Raw genomic sequence first — 14,568 nt, forward strand, 5'->3', positions numbered from 1 at the left:
AAAGTTGAAGACAATCGTCTGCATGGTTGTCGAGTAATTAATTATTGAAGTTATACTCTTGTCTCTCTCTTATACACGGGCAACACAGCAGAAATGTTACCTAACCTGTAATGTAACTCTCGAAAGCATATTAAAAATGATAAGAATTTAGTGAAAATAGGTGCAAATAACTCTTTACATATTTAGGAAGAACTTTCTCGAAGACTGAAATGATTCGTCTTTATAGTTATCAAGAAATTGTAAAAATAAAACAGGACCACATTTATTATTTCCACATTTCAATGTGGATAATAACGTATTTGGGTTTCAATTGTACAAACAACTCTTTTTAAACCTTAAGAAACAGCAATTAAATGCATTCCACATATTTATTTGCTAAAATTCGTTTATTTCACGCGACGAAAATCTAACCTATATGCTTTTCCCCTGCCGCGCGCCCCTTCCCCGCACGGAGAACTAACCAACCTCCTTAAGAATATCTCTTGATAAGAGAAAAATTATTCTATTATCAAGATTTTTTACTTATAACATATTCTTAATTATATAATCTCTTGTAATTATCCTGGTTATATAAAATATACGAAATTGTTTAAAATATGTCTCAGAATATGCAAATACGCACAATGTGATACTAAAAATGTATTTTTAGAATATATTTTATTTTGAAAAAACAAATTTGTTTTTATTTCATCTTCCTATGTTTTCTAAAAAAATATTTTCTATCTAGAAATCCGCAGTCTATTTATTTACTGCGTTTATTGACTGCAGGTGTATAAATCAGACTTGCATTTTCTTAAAAATAATAGCCTTTCGGGTATGTTTCAAAAAAGAAATTATTACTTTTATTTTCATTCATGTCATCCATCTTTGTAAACGACAACGACAAATACGAGTTAAATGAAAATGTGATTATTATTATGGCATATATAACAAAATAAAGCTGTCATATTGCCATATTCTCAAGACGGTTCTAAGAATTAGAAAAAGATAAAAGTTAAGTTAAATCGAAATTAAAATTAATCTACATTGGTAGAAGTGGACATAAGAAAGCTACACTATAATATCGATCGCTTAACATTAAAACGCGAACGGCAATAACAATGGGCATCAGCAAGAAAATCAAACCAAAAACTACAACTAAATCCGATCACTGTTTTACAACAAACATTAAATTATTACCATTTCATAATAATGTCATGAGATTACTATTAGTGAAAAATTATTATAAACTTTTGCTCTTGTTATTGTAAAGTGTTATTGTAAAAGTCCAGAGTCGTTATTACGATTGCAATTACACTAGAAATTTTGACTTTCCATGGCAGCCCCAAGAAAAATTTCATTTTTCAAATAATTTCAATTTTGGAATTGATTTAAGCAAATTTCAAAAACGGTTGATCTTTGTTCTCTATTATTATTCCCTCCAATCCGTATACAATATACATGATTCAATTGCAACGATTAATCGCTACTACAATCGGCCTGAAGTCCAAGGGGAGTGTATACATATTTATAGGTAAGCATTCGGTAAATTTCGTGCAGCTAAATACGAGAGAGCACTATATAGGTATACGCGCGCGCGCTCTCGAGTAAATGTGGGTATGTACTACGTATGCATAATGTCTGTATGTGTAATGAATGTATATATGTATGCATGTATGTGTAATGTGTAGGTATATATTTATGTATGTATATATGTATATATGTATTGTACACCACTTCATATCGGATAAGTCGGCCACAAAAGATAGAGATATTTTGACATAGATTGTGAGAGCGAGATAACCGATGATTTGTGACCGCGATGAATTCCACGTGGAATTTAACGCTTTCAACTTGAATGACGTTTGTCTTGAAAAATCAAGGACATTGTTTGACTCACGAACGTATTTTTATATTTTACGCAAGGTTTAGAAGACTGCAGAGACATTATGTCTCTACTGTCTTATGAAAAAGAAATGCTTTTTTTTAGCTCAGACAAAGCTTAATATCTAAGAATTAACTTTCTATTCAGGCCACATGGGTCATATGCGACCCACGTTGTCGAGACTGATAGTTTTGTTTATACATATATCATACCTACAATAATTATAAGACTATAAAAAAATTATTATTATTATTATTAAAAAGAAGATACAATAATAATGTTGCAATGACATGATAAATGTATTATATATAATATTTAAGTATATAAATATATAATTTTATGAAATATTTTAGGTAAACCTGGCGTTAAGGGGACCCACCTCCGATGACCTTGAATTTGACATATATTGTCAAGGACACCCTCCCGAGTAACATATGCAAGTGATTTTAGTCGGGGGTCGCTTTTTATTAAAAAGTTATTAACAAATAAAGTTTGAAAAATATAGCAGCTATTTTGAGTATTGGAAGGCATAAATGACTAATATATATGTTGAAATAGTTCACGCATACACTTTTCACGCGAGACGAGTTGTCACAGGTTCGTGGCGCGCTTTACAAGCTCGTTTATTGTATATCGCCACAAATATTCACACAGATGATTGACTAACTTATCTTGTTTAATACCACCTCTATCTAAACGAGTTTGTAAAGCGCGCCACGAACCCATGTGGCTTCTCGTTTCGCGTGGTAAGTGCGGCAGTCCCTGTTTGTTTACGTTTGAAATTCTTCATATATTTCCGACACAGAATATTTTCGTTAAAGCAGGGCACACACACACGTGTGTATGCCCTGCTTTATAAAAGTTGTGATTTTCGTTAAAGCAGGGCACACACACGTGTGTATGGGCACACACAATTGACGTATTATTTATGTGTGTGTGCATAAACAGTACACACGTAAGCGAGGGAGGGGCTACCGCACCTCCCCCGAAAGCAGGGGGGGGGGTGGGGTGAACCTAGGTTCGCGTGGAAAGTGTATGCGTGAACTATTTCAACATATATATTAGTCATTTATACCTTCCAATACTCAAAATAGCTGCTATATTTTTCAAACTTTTTTTGTTTATAACTTTTTAATAAAAAGCGACCCCCGACTAAAATCACTTGCATGTTACTCGGGAGGGTGTCCTTGACAATATATGTCAAATTCAAGGTCATCGGAGGTGGGTCCCCTTAACGCCAGGTTTACCATATTTTATAATAATGTTACATACATATAGTAACATAGCAAAAATATCAAAGGGCCTGAATGAGAAAAGTTCGTGAGACACATACATTTTACACAGTAGAAACCTGTATTAATTTAAAAATCACGGATTTAACATTTCGAACATATTTCACATAGAACATACATAGAACATACATAGAACTAATAATAATTCAAATTTTCAAATATTTCAAATTACCATATTGAAACTGCCGTTTTAAATTCATAATTTTAATCTATAATTTGTAATCAGCAAAATCTATAAATACCAAGTTTGATGCAAATCAATATACGCAAAAATAATCTAGTTAATGCTATCGTATTGATCATTTTGAATTTTATATAATTTTGCAATCTTTAATTAGTAATTTTTAAAATCTGTAAATATTAATGTATCATTAATGTACATGATAGATTTAAAAAATCTGAAAAATTATCTACAATATAATATTATAATGACTTAAAAACAGTACCTTCTTTTACGGCAAGTTATACATTAAACAATGTATATTCTAGAGCAGAATCTTTAAATGTTTTAAAAGAATCCTGCGACTGTCTAAAGTTCAAAGCAGCTAAAAATCGACAGCCCAATCGAATGACGAAAAATGAGTCTTTATTTGATTAGATATATGTTATATATGTTACTACTCAAGTAGAAATTGAACTAACCAATCTGATTTCAAAGATAGTGACTATAGGTAGTATAGGCTACATATTTTTAAATCAGAGATTCTACTAGCTAGAATTTACAATCAATTATTCGCGAGCTGTTGTTTAATCATCATACATCAAATATGGTAGCACTGCGTTGTTATGCAAATTTTAAAGTTACGTGTACAAATATTAAGACATCCTTCCACCATTATCCATAATGCGACTCAATTGTGCACAGTCGAATAAAAACAAACTCAAAAATTCCATGTTAAACTATACTATTTTTGTGCTATGCTATGCTTCTGCAACTTAATTTTTGATAGTTGAATTATAAATCTTTTTTTTTTCAAACTAAAAAATTATTTTCAAATTTATCCGGAAAATGTTTATTTTTTTCCACAAAAATTTTCAGAATTTTTATGTTATTCCACCAATAGCATTTTTAAATTAACGAATAAAGAACTCTTATATTATTTGATAAAAATCTTTCTAGCAGCTACCTAATAGTAGCATAATCAATAAAAATTAGTAATACCATTTTTAATTTCTTCTACATGAATTTCATTATTAATTAGAAAAAATAAGAAAAATATAAAAAGTGCAAAAGAAAGCTACTTTACATACTATTAACTGAGTGGATATCTACAATAAATTCTGAGAATTTTTATAATTATTTAGTTAATACATCTCATTAAAAATAAATTAAAGAACTGTATTTTACAAACATTAGGCATGATTCCACAATATTTCCTTTATTTTAATGTTACTTATTAATTATATAATTAAAAGTGAGATTTATATTAGATGATTATTATATGCGATAAGTTTGTTAAAATGCATACTAATTACTTACAATTAGTTAATACTTTGTAAAGAACTAGATATTATTTTTATTTTGGTAATTTTACTTACAATAGCTAATAACAAAATATCATTAGTATATTAGTATGTTAGATAATAAAATTTAAATAATCTAAAGTTTAAATGTGCCATTGTTATGTTATGTTGTAAATTATTAAAAAAGTTTTTAGTAAATAATTAATTTCAATATTATTTATTTAGCTAATTCATTACATCATTAAGTGTGTGTAAAAAAAGTGAAACTATTTTCTTTCCTAAAAAAACTATCTAGTCATTATCTATAGCATCTGATCAATCTTAATTACAGATATTAATTATAAATACATTGCAATAAATATTTTTTTACCAGTAATGATCTCATCAGTTTAAATACTCTTGATAAAAAATAATCTGAAATTTAAAAAATTGTTTTGCTTTTTATGTCTAGTTGTAGTTAGTTTTAACTATATAGGTACCAAATAGTATTATTTATATAATTACTCGAAAAAGTAAGAATTATATTACTTCATCATTAACTAGAAAAGTTAGACAGCGGTGATGTATCATACAACTTTATTAGCTCACAGTCGGAGCTCATCACAGTTACATATTAGATTCAATTTCTACTAGAGTAATATGCTGCCAATTTTATTTTATAGCAATAGATTAGTTAGTAACAAATAAATATCTTTAGTGTTTTAAGTTTTCAAGTGAGTTTTATTGCCAAAGGAGCAAAGCATCTCGAGTTGTTATTCCTCCGAATTCTGAATCATCGAGAGAAAGAGATGTTTTCGTTCTAGAAAAATATCTCGCCATGAAAGACTTGTTAGAAAAGATCGTAACATTTCGCACAATATACATGTTTACATGTTTACATTAAGTATATATGTGTATTTATTGAAAAATATGTTTAGTTTCATCGTTAGTCTCACAAATGACTGTGATTAATCGATCACGAAAAACTATATCCGATATTTGACATAGAAATAAAATTGAATGTTACATTTATCACTGCGATACAGTAATTGATAAGTGAATATTCTTCATAGAATACGAGAGAATATGATAGAAAATTCTGTTATTCTAGATTCTGATGGCAAAGACAACGCAAAAATCAACTTTAGCAATATAGAATTAAAGCTCGAAAAAAGAATTTAGCTTAATGAGTAAAAAATAAGAGTAGGGGAGACCGGGGCTAAACAGTCCGTTTTTTTTCGGTGCCGATTTTTAACAACAAAATAAATAATTGTAGTTAAAAGTGGTATACCACTGTAAAGAGTGAACCTTTAGCTACAAAATTTATATAGGAAATTTTTGTCTACGTCGCTTTGTTTAACCGGTATAGAGCAAAAACGACAACGGTGGAAAAATTGAAATCTCAAAAATGCCGGGGTATAACAGTCTGCACTGCATTTTCAATACATATACGTACATCTAATCCTAAAAAATAATAGGATACATGCAATAATTGTTTTTTAAGAGAAAAATATAAAACGTTATTTAAAATTTTTATGCGAAACATTATTAAAAAATAGTTACGAGGGTTCCTCTTTCCGCAGAAGTCACTCGCCCGACTTGTTTCACTCCTCGACGTCCGATGACTCTATTCGGTGTCTGAACGGTTGTAATTCCCGTCTCATCCATATTCCATATGCAGTGAACCCGAAAATGCCTTGGAAATGCACCCGGACTGCTTACTGACCGATTAGCCCCAAACACAAATTTCAGGTTTGATCGCCCACGAAATATTAGACATCAACGATAATGAAAAAACTACACTGGATTCGTGTTCAGCATGCATTACTCTTTATAATCACGTACCTCGAGATTTGGAGAGCAAATATTATTGCAGATATTACAAAATTTCCACGCGCAGAAAATGTAACTTTCATCTTTCGAAAACACGTTTGCCCTCGTAAAAATCATAACACGGCAAGTAACCTGCCGAAACTCCGTTGGGGGGGGGGTCACATGGGTACTATAAGCAGCGTTTACAATGTTAATAGCGAGTTCGCACAATATACAGGTTCCGAGATATTTGATTAGACGTATTTACCCCGTAGACTTTTTAGCCCCGGTCTCCCCTACTGTTGAAGAGTTTAGATATTTATTCATATTATGCATAATATATATATGTTTACTTCCAGTAATAATATTATTACGATCGCGTTTATGTGTATCATGATGTATATACGTCCTGAATTCCATTATTTCACGAACATTATTCTGATTAATCGCAGCTCTCGCCGGAATGATAATAGGCTCGGTTTACTTTTAGGCATGATTCGCGCGACTTTCGCGCGTGCAGGCAAATAGCAGTTTATCATGACGAATAATTCACAAAGATTGTCGAAGTAAGATATGCAAAAACGAAATATCTTGCGATACGTCGTTCATACCCTAAACGTCACTAGCTGTTCATCGATTGATTCTACATTTGAAAAATCGAAACTTTATCCGGTAAATGAGATTTATCGATAAAATTTATAGAGGCGAAATATAAAAAATGTTTTTTCGCAAGCAAATTAAAATTAAATTTATAAAACAAATTCACGCAAAGGAATAGTTAAGCCTTTCGTTCTATCAAGCGAAATGGAAAGTTCGACTAATTGATAATGGCGTCATAATGATCGCATTTACGTGAGTTATTAATGATTATTTTCAAATTGAAATACGTAATGACCATTATTATATGTGAAAGTCGATGTTAGAGGAGCATCGCATTAGATGAATGTAAGCATTAAAAAAAAAGAATAAAACAGTTAAGGAAATGTAATTTTCTACGGCACCTATAGTTAATTTATCTATTAAAGTATTAACAGTATTAAATCGTTCGAAAATTTCTATTGGTTTTTACATAAACTCGTTAAAACTTTTCTATAGAATCGAACAGAGCTTAGTGTTTCTTGAGTCTTCAAATATTTGAACTTTTTGTTTGTCAGAAACGTTCAAATATTTAAATTGTAATATCGAAAAGAAATTACAAACAAACCGAGAGAACTTTTATAACAACTCAATACTTTTAATTAATTCTTCATTGTTCATATTTTTCCAGAAATAGAAATGCTATAAATAATTATATATTCGCGATTATGTCTAGAGCATCCTATTTAAAATATACAGATAATATATAAGCAATATATAATACATATAAATAATACAGTATTGTAAAGACATATTTTTATATATGTACAGGCTGTCAACTAATAAACACTGAGAGAAATGTTTTGTTGAAACAACCAAATTTTGTTACAGTAACAAAATTTGGTTGTTTCTCTCAGTGAGTGTAACAGCTTTTGCAAGCAGATACAGCGTGTGAAACTGAATAGAAAAGTTCTCCGTTTTGTAATTTTCGCAGTAATTAATGAGAAATTAATTAATAAAGGTCTGCCAATGAGCGTGCAATTTAGTGACGAAGCAATCGTATGAAGTTGACTCCTCTACTACTGAAAATCCAGTTACAACTATTATTATTCATTTGGTGGTAGTCTATTCCCGATTAGTGATAAAAACTATAATTAAGAACGCAAAAAAAATATTTGCATGTAAAGTTAGCCCCTCCCCCCTTATAAAATTCAACTTTTCAGACTGTAAATACATTAAGACTGTAGAATACATTAAGAAACGTCAATAAATAATCACCAAATGAATGCTTGCAGTTCTCTGATTACATATCAGAGAGCGTCGAATTTTAGTAAAGATGGGACTAACTTCACATGCATACGTCACGTCTTTTTACCATGTTATCATTTACAATTTTTACGCTCAATCATCAGGAAAGAATTACCAAACGTCAGTAAACGACCACCAAACAAATGCTAATAGTTATGATTATAATCTGGAAAGTTAAATTTTATAGAAGGGGGAGTGAATTTCACGCAACTTTTCCGTGTTATTAATTACAATTTTGACCAGTAATCGTTGGGAACGGCCCATCAAACACTACCAAACAATCACCAAATAAATAATAATAGTTGTAACTAGATTTTTAATAGGGAGGGAAGAAGACAACTTTATACAGCTGTGCGCTTATATACGTCGCTGAATCGCACGGATGCACGCTCATTGACAGATATTGACAGATCTTTATTAATTAATTTCCCATTAATAGTGAAAAATCGCAAAACATTACAAGACTTTCCTGTTTAGTTTTACCCGATGCTTGCAAAAAAAGTGTTACACAGTTATTATACGACAGATCCTGTATACATAAAATATGAATTTTAATCAATTTGACTTGAATTTTGAGGTAAATATGGTTGTTCGATAATGTTGACATTCAGCTACAAGCCTTTTTGTTAGCAAATTAATGGCAGATACAAACAGTAGCATCAGGGCAAGGAGAGGGGAGGGGGAGGGGCGACTTTCTTCAGAGAGTGAGCGAAAATAAATCGAAATAAAACCTGGGCATTTGCGTAACTCCGAATCATTCGTCTTACCTTCGCTGTTCTCATCCTCTGTTGACTTGGCCGATTGTAGCTTCGCGCTTGGTTGCTTCGCTGCAATCAAAATTCGCAGCTGGCACCGCGTTCTCTCTTTTGTTTTCCTTGTCTTACTTTTCTTTCCCTCCCCCCTCCCTGCCCTCTTTAATGCTCGTTTTTTTCGCTTGATCGACTGACTCTCCATCATAATCGATCATGTGATCCCTAGCGTGAGATATCGACAACAAATTAAAAATTAAAGTAAAAACAATGATTCACTTTTTTCGTACTCGATGAACAAAAGGAGAACTAGATGGTTTCCGTTGAAATTTCTTGAAAAGTCGGCGGGTACGAGATACTTCTTCTAAATCTCCAATGATATCGTGAATAAGTGATGGTATATATACATATATATCACAATGAAACATAATACCTAACATAATAATATTTTCCGCCTAACTCACAGAGAGATTTTTACAATCAATTAAGATTCACGTATGTATTCTGGTGTTTTATAATCGTATACGATGTCGATTAAGTTTGTTAAATCCTAATCTCTTCTTTCATCTTTGATAACATAAAAGCCAAACATCACAACGCCACTCTCTCTCTCTCCTCTCTCTCTCTGGCGACACTACAGATAAGTTAAATCTATCAACCTGCGTGAAAAAAAGGAAGAAAAAAATCGCCTGCGACTAAAAATCACACGGGTGGGGAGAACGGAGTTCAATCGTCCACGATACATGTCGGGTTTATTTCATTTTTCAGGAGCGACCGGGAAGATGGAAAAGCCAATGGCGCGGAATTTATTGCGGCCAAATTGCCTTACGCGAAACGAGGTCGTGGAAGATCGTGCGAGATCGTGAACGATTAAATTCGAGCGACAGCTAGCTGAGAAATCGACGATCAGTGGAAATGGATTCTGACACGGCAATAATATTCGCAGTTATTGGCCTTGACTAAGAAATTCCATTATCCTTACTTTTTATTATATATATTTTTTATAATTTATAAATATTTATATATTTTTTATAGATTATAAGTAATATAATATAAGTAATGTAAAAATTACTACTAATAACGACAATATGAGGATAATAAGATAGTTATATATAACATCTGTCCCTTTCCATTTCAATGTAAATTGAAGTAAACACGGAAATCTCAAATTAAATTAGCTGTTAGTTCAGATTAGGTACTATATAATACAAAGCAAATTTTGATTCCTGTATACACCGTTTCTTCCTACTGTTGCTCAGAAGCGCTTTATGTTTTCAAATAAATTCTCGAGATTCCTTGAATCATATGAATTCCAAGCAAGAATTAGAGGAATTTATATTCAAACTTTTCTTGCACATTGTAATTATCCTTATTATAACGTCATTATCCTTAATCTAATTTTCAGCTTTAAATATTTACATCAAAATTCAATGCTATGCATATACTAAATATTATAAATACACAAATGTATCAATTACAATCAATTAAACTAAGCTGTATATTTTACGTTTATTATTATATTATGGAAATGTAAAGAGATATTTAAAAACCTATTAGAAATTTTTATGCAAACGAGTTATCTGCAAACACAGCTTTGAACAAGGCCAAGAACCACATTTTTGCGCTTAATCGTGCGTTACCAAGACACTCGATCGAGTGGAAACGCGAGGGGAGTTCCACCGATCTGATCGACAGCTGCACTGAGAGAAATGTTTTGTTGAAACAACCAAATTTTGTTACAGTAACAAAATTTGGTTGTTTCAACAAAACATTTCTCTCAGTGCAGCTGTCTCCGAAAGATGGGCCGGGAACGAATCCACGTTCTTTTTACCGGCAGGTAAAAATGCATATCTACTCTGACTTATAAGCGTTCACACAAAGACATCAGTAATAGGGCAAAATAAGAATAACATCGAGAGAACAGGTATATGACAATATGTACCGTAATGCGCCGCTCTAAAAATATATCATGACATATACAATATCGAAATGGAAATAGGATCGTCCCACAACTCGTGATTTTAATTTTAACGACAGATTTCTTGCGAATTTGAAGTCGATTTTTTCATAGTGACAACATCAAGCGATATCATTATTTAATACAACTTTTCGATTTTCAATAACATGTTTAATGTGTAAGGTCCAAATTAAAATTTTATTAACGTAAAGCTCACTTGAAATTGATTGATTAATGGATATCTTCTGCGATTTCTTAAAACGTAATTTGCGACAAACTTTTCTTTATCAATTGCTTATAACTTAAAAATGTCGAGGCACCTCAGTTTAAAAGAAATCAATTCCGAACTCATCAGAGAGTCTGCCATTAAAATCGCAAGTTGTATAGGACAGTCTATGCATATATATATGTTACATAAAAAATAATGTATTGTATATATCGTAATAAAATCGCGATAATATGGTGTGTATATGAAGTGAACGGAATGTGATGGAGAGCGAGTGCGTTAATAATATGAGTAATACGAATAAACGAAATCATTAAAGACACTAGTAAGAGACTAATGTACGGAGAAAAAAAGTAAAAAGTTTTCTCAGCGAATAGAACGCTCCCGGGAGCATTGGCATGAACATTTTCTCTTTCCCGATTATAAATGACGACTGAGGTATGAAAATAAAAAATAACTTATGTATGTATGTGTAAAACAGAATCGATACAGAGATCGGCCGATTCACGCTCGAGTGAATGTGAGTTCTCTAATGTATCAAGCCTAAACAGTATGAATGTATAGATTCTCCGATTCTTACAAACCTTTCTTAATTTTTAAATATACCTCACGATACATTTATCAAATTATCAATGCATCTTTCCATTTGGAAAATTATACATTAAATATAACTAGTAGTTTAATAAATAAATTTTAAAACTTTACGATTATAAGAACTCATTGCTATATCGCGTGTGAAGTATCACGTCATTGTTACACGTATTAGTAAAATTTCTTACGTTTTCTGCCGGCGAACAAGCTATTTTATTCTGTTTAGGATTAATGTTCGCTAAATACAACGAAAATAACAATTCTATTGTGTCGTAATTCGTAATTACTGCACTTACTCGACGGTGGCGGCTGCGGCGCACGTCGTATAACTGTGTGCTCCTGATGCGGTCCTGTGTACTCGTGCCATGTGTACGTGCTCCTGTATTCCGAATGAAGCTGCTGTAACATATAATTAACAAACAATATGTTTTTAAAAATCATGATAGAAATACTCTATACAATTGTATGTAAATATAGGCGTATTGACAAGGGAAAGATCCCCTATTTTTCTAATCGGTACTCATTAAAAGAAATAAATTTCCTCCATAAAATTTTGTCCTATTTCCTTCTTTGTTGGTGAACAATAAAACAAAAACGAAAAATAGGTTGATTTTGTCCCTTCAGAGTAAATTCGGGCAGTCAGAAAAATAGCTTATTATATATCAGGACATCCTCTGTGCGTTGCCAAGTTTCATAATTTTTTGAATTTCCGAATTGGGGATCGTTCCTTGTGAGTAATACTAAAATTTATTAAGGAAGAGTTGTTTAATACATACTGGTCACCTAAATCATACCTTATCAATTTCTTTCTTATCTCTAAATATAATCGACATTTAATGGTAAAAATATGAAATGAATGAGCTATGAAAAATATAAACAAAAAATTCCCAAATTATGCCTTATATAACTTGTGCGTATTATAAACATTTTTGAAAATTAGGTACGAATAATAAAATTTTTTACCAATTTAACTTCTTTATTTATGTAACTAATAATAATTTAACATGCAGTTTTATTCTACATTCTTATGTTTTCATAAAAATAGATTTATTGTAGAACATTTTACATTTATTTTATGTATGTAGGCAATTAATTAGATAAAAATGCCATTTACAGTTCGGACTGGACTCTCTCTAATATTGTATACTTTTCCCAAACTCAGTAAACTGTGCGCCGATTTTTTATCGCTCTTTAAACCACAGCTCCTTGTTGGAACAGTAAATCTATATACTTAAATCGATAATAATCAATTTAAATTTTTGTGCTAATAAGCATCCTTATTCAGCCAACAAAGAGCTGTATTTTAAAGACCGACAAAAAATCGACGCGCAGTTTACTGTGTATGGGAAAAATACACAAAATTCACTCAATATTATTATTAGGCTGCTAAGATCTAATCCGGACCGTAAATAACATTTTTCTCCAATTAATTATTATAAAAATTAAATTAATATTTTTACCAAATTTGTTTCATGTTTCTTAAATCATACCACCATGAAGTGTTTTAAATCGTACTGACACGATTTGACAATTCATGCTTAATACGTTCATTAATCATATAGATAGAGTAAACTCGGGTAACATGGCCATACGGGAAAGATGGCCAACCTATGTTCTTTCAATCTAGCTTGCCATGAAACATCGAATGAACATGGGTTGGCCATCTTACCCGAGTTTACCCTATTTAGCTTATCACGTGTAGATTACGTTATAAGTAGGTTATATTTGATAATCTATGAAGAAAAGGTTTTTATTATTTATAAATAATTAAAATCTGTTTTAAATTATTAGAAAATATAGGAAAAAAAAACTAAAATTAGTTTTTATCTCAGCATAGATAAAAGAAAATATGGTCAATGGAATAAAGAAAGTGGAATAAAAAAATGGAAAAGACGATTGAGTCATATAAGAAAAGGAATTATAGATTCAATGAATGCTGTAGGCGATTTGGAATACCAAAACCGACATTTAGAAGACACCTTTAGGCAGAATTAAAAAGCCTTTTCCATTTGTAAAGAAAAATGATATTTTATCTTGCATATATTACAAAAGGATATTGAAGATGAACTTGTTCAACATTCTACTAAATCTAGGAGCATCGTCTTTTCTTAGATTTAATACAGATGTGTGGCAATTAGCTTTCCAAATTAAGAATGAAATGGCATTCCTCACAAGTTTAATCGCAATATTGAGCTGGCGAATAAAATATGATTTTACTCGTGTATGAAAAGACATCCAGATTTTTCTGTACCTATGCCCTATGTCTACCTGAACTTCTATTGCACGAGCCAAGGGATTCAATAGAGAAGTTATGAATCGTTTTTTGACATTCTGCAAAATAAAATCGAGAAAAATGGAATAAATACTATAATAAAATATTTAATATATGTATATGAAACTGAATTTTGTACAAAAAATGTTCAAAGATAGTTGGGAAAAAAGAAAAAAAGTATTAGTAGAGTTAAAAAAAAGAGGAATAAGTACAGTAATTGTGTATTGTGCCAGTGCATTGAGGATATTTATTCCAACAATGTTTATTTTTAAAAGAAAGCGAATGGCACATTAAATAAATAACAACGCACCGGCAAAAATTAAAATATCAGAACATGAATTTATAACTAATAATTTGTTTGTGAACGCGCTACAACATTTTATTGATTTTATAAAACTAACTATAGATAAAAAAAGCTTTTGCTCGATGGCGGTACCTACCATATATATAAAAAATTTAGAAGCATTTAAAAATTTGG

At 31.2% G+C, this 14,568-nt stretch overlaps 1 protein-coding gene and 1 long non-coding RNA gene across 15 annotated transcripts in view; both read right to left on the minus strand.

The window, feature by feature from the left end:
- The window catches only part of LOC139775437 (uncharacterized), a 110,535-nt gene that overhangs the window by 40,857 nt on the left and 55,110 nt on the right, over positions 1-14,568 (minus strand). For 11 of the 14 annotated variants that reach the window (XM_071711414.1, XM_071711415.1, XM_071711413.1 and 8 more), the window contains 2 exons: positions 12,115-12,217; positions 9,063-9,122 (listed from right to left, as the gene is read on the minus strand). In XM_071711414.1, coding sequence (XP_071567515.1) covers positions 9,063-9,122; positions 12,115-12,217 — 163 coding nt within the window. The remainder of the gene's footprint in view (positions 1-9,062; positions 9,123-12,114; positions 12,218-14,568) is intronic. The other 3 variants (XM_071711418.1, XM_071711422.1, XM_071711421.1) reach the window with 2 other exon arrangements.
- On the minus strand, positions 5,848-7,736 carry LOC139775442 (uncharacterized). Its single transcript, XR_011718829.1, has 2 exons — positions 6,163-7,736; positions 5,848-6,063 (listed from the first exon to the last, which is right to left on the minus strand). It is a non-coding gene; the product is annotated as an uncharacterized lncRNA (long non-coding RNA).

This window comes from Temnothorax nylanderi, unplaced genomic scaffold, assembly GCF_030848795.1.
Source record: "Temnothorax nylanderi isolate EJ_2023f unplaced genomic scaffold, tnyl_v1.0 TNYL_tig0098_pilon, whole genome shotgun sequence".
In the NCBI taxonomy this organism is placed as follows: domain Eukaryota; kingdom Metazoa; phylum Arthropoda; class Insecta; order Hymenoptera; family Formicidae; genus Temnothorax; species Temnothorax nylanderi.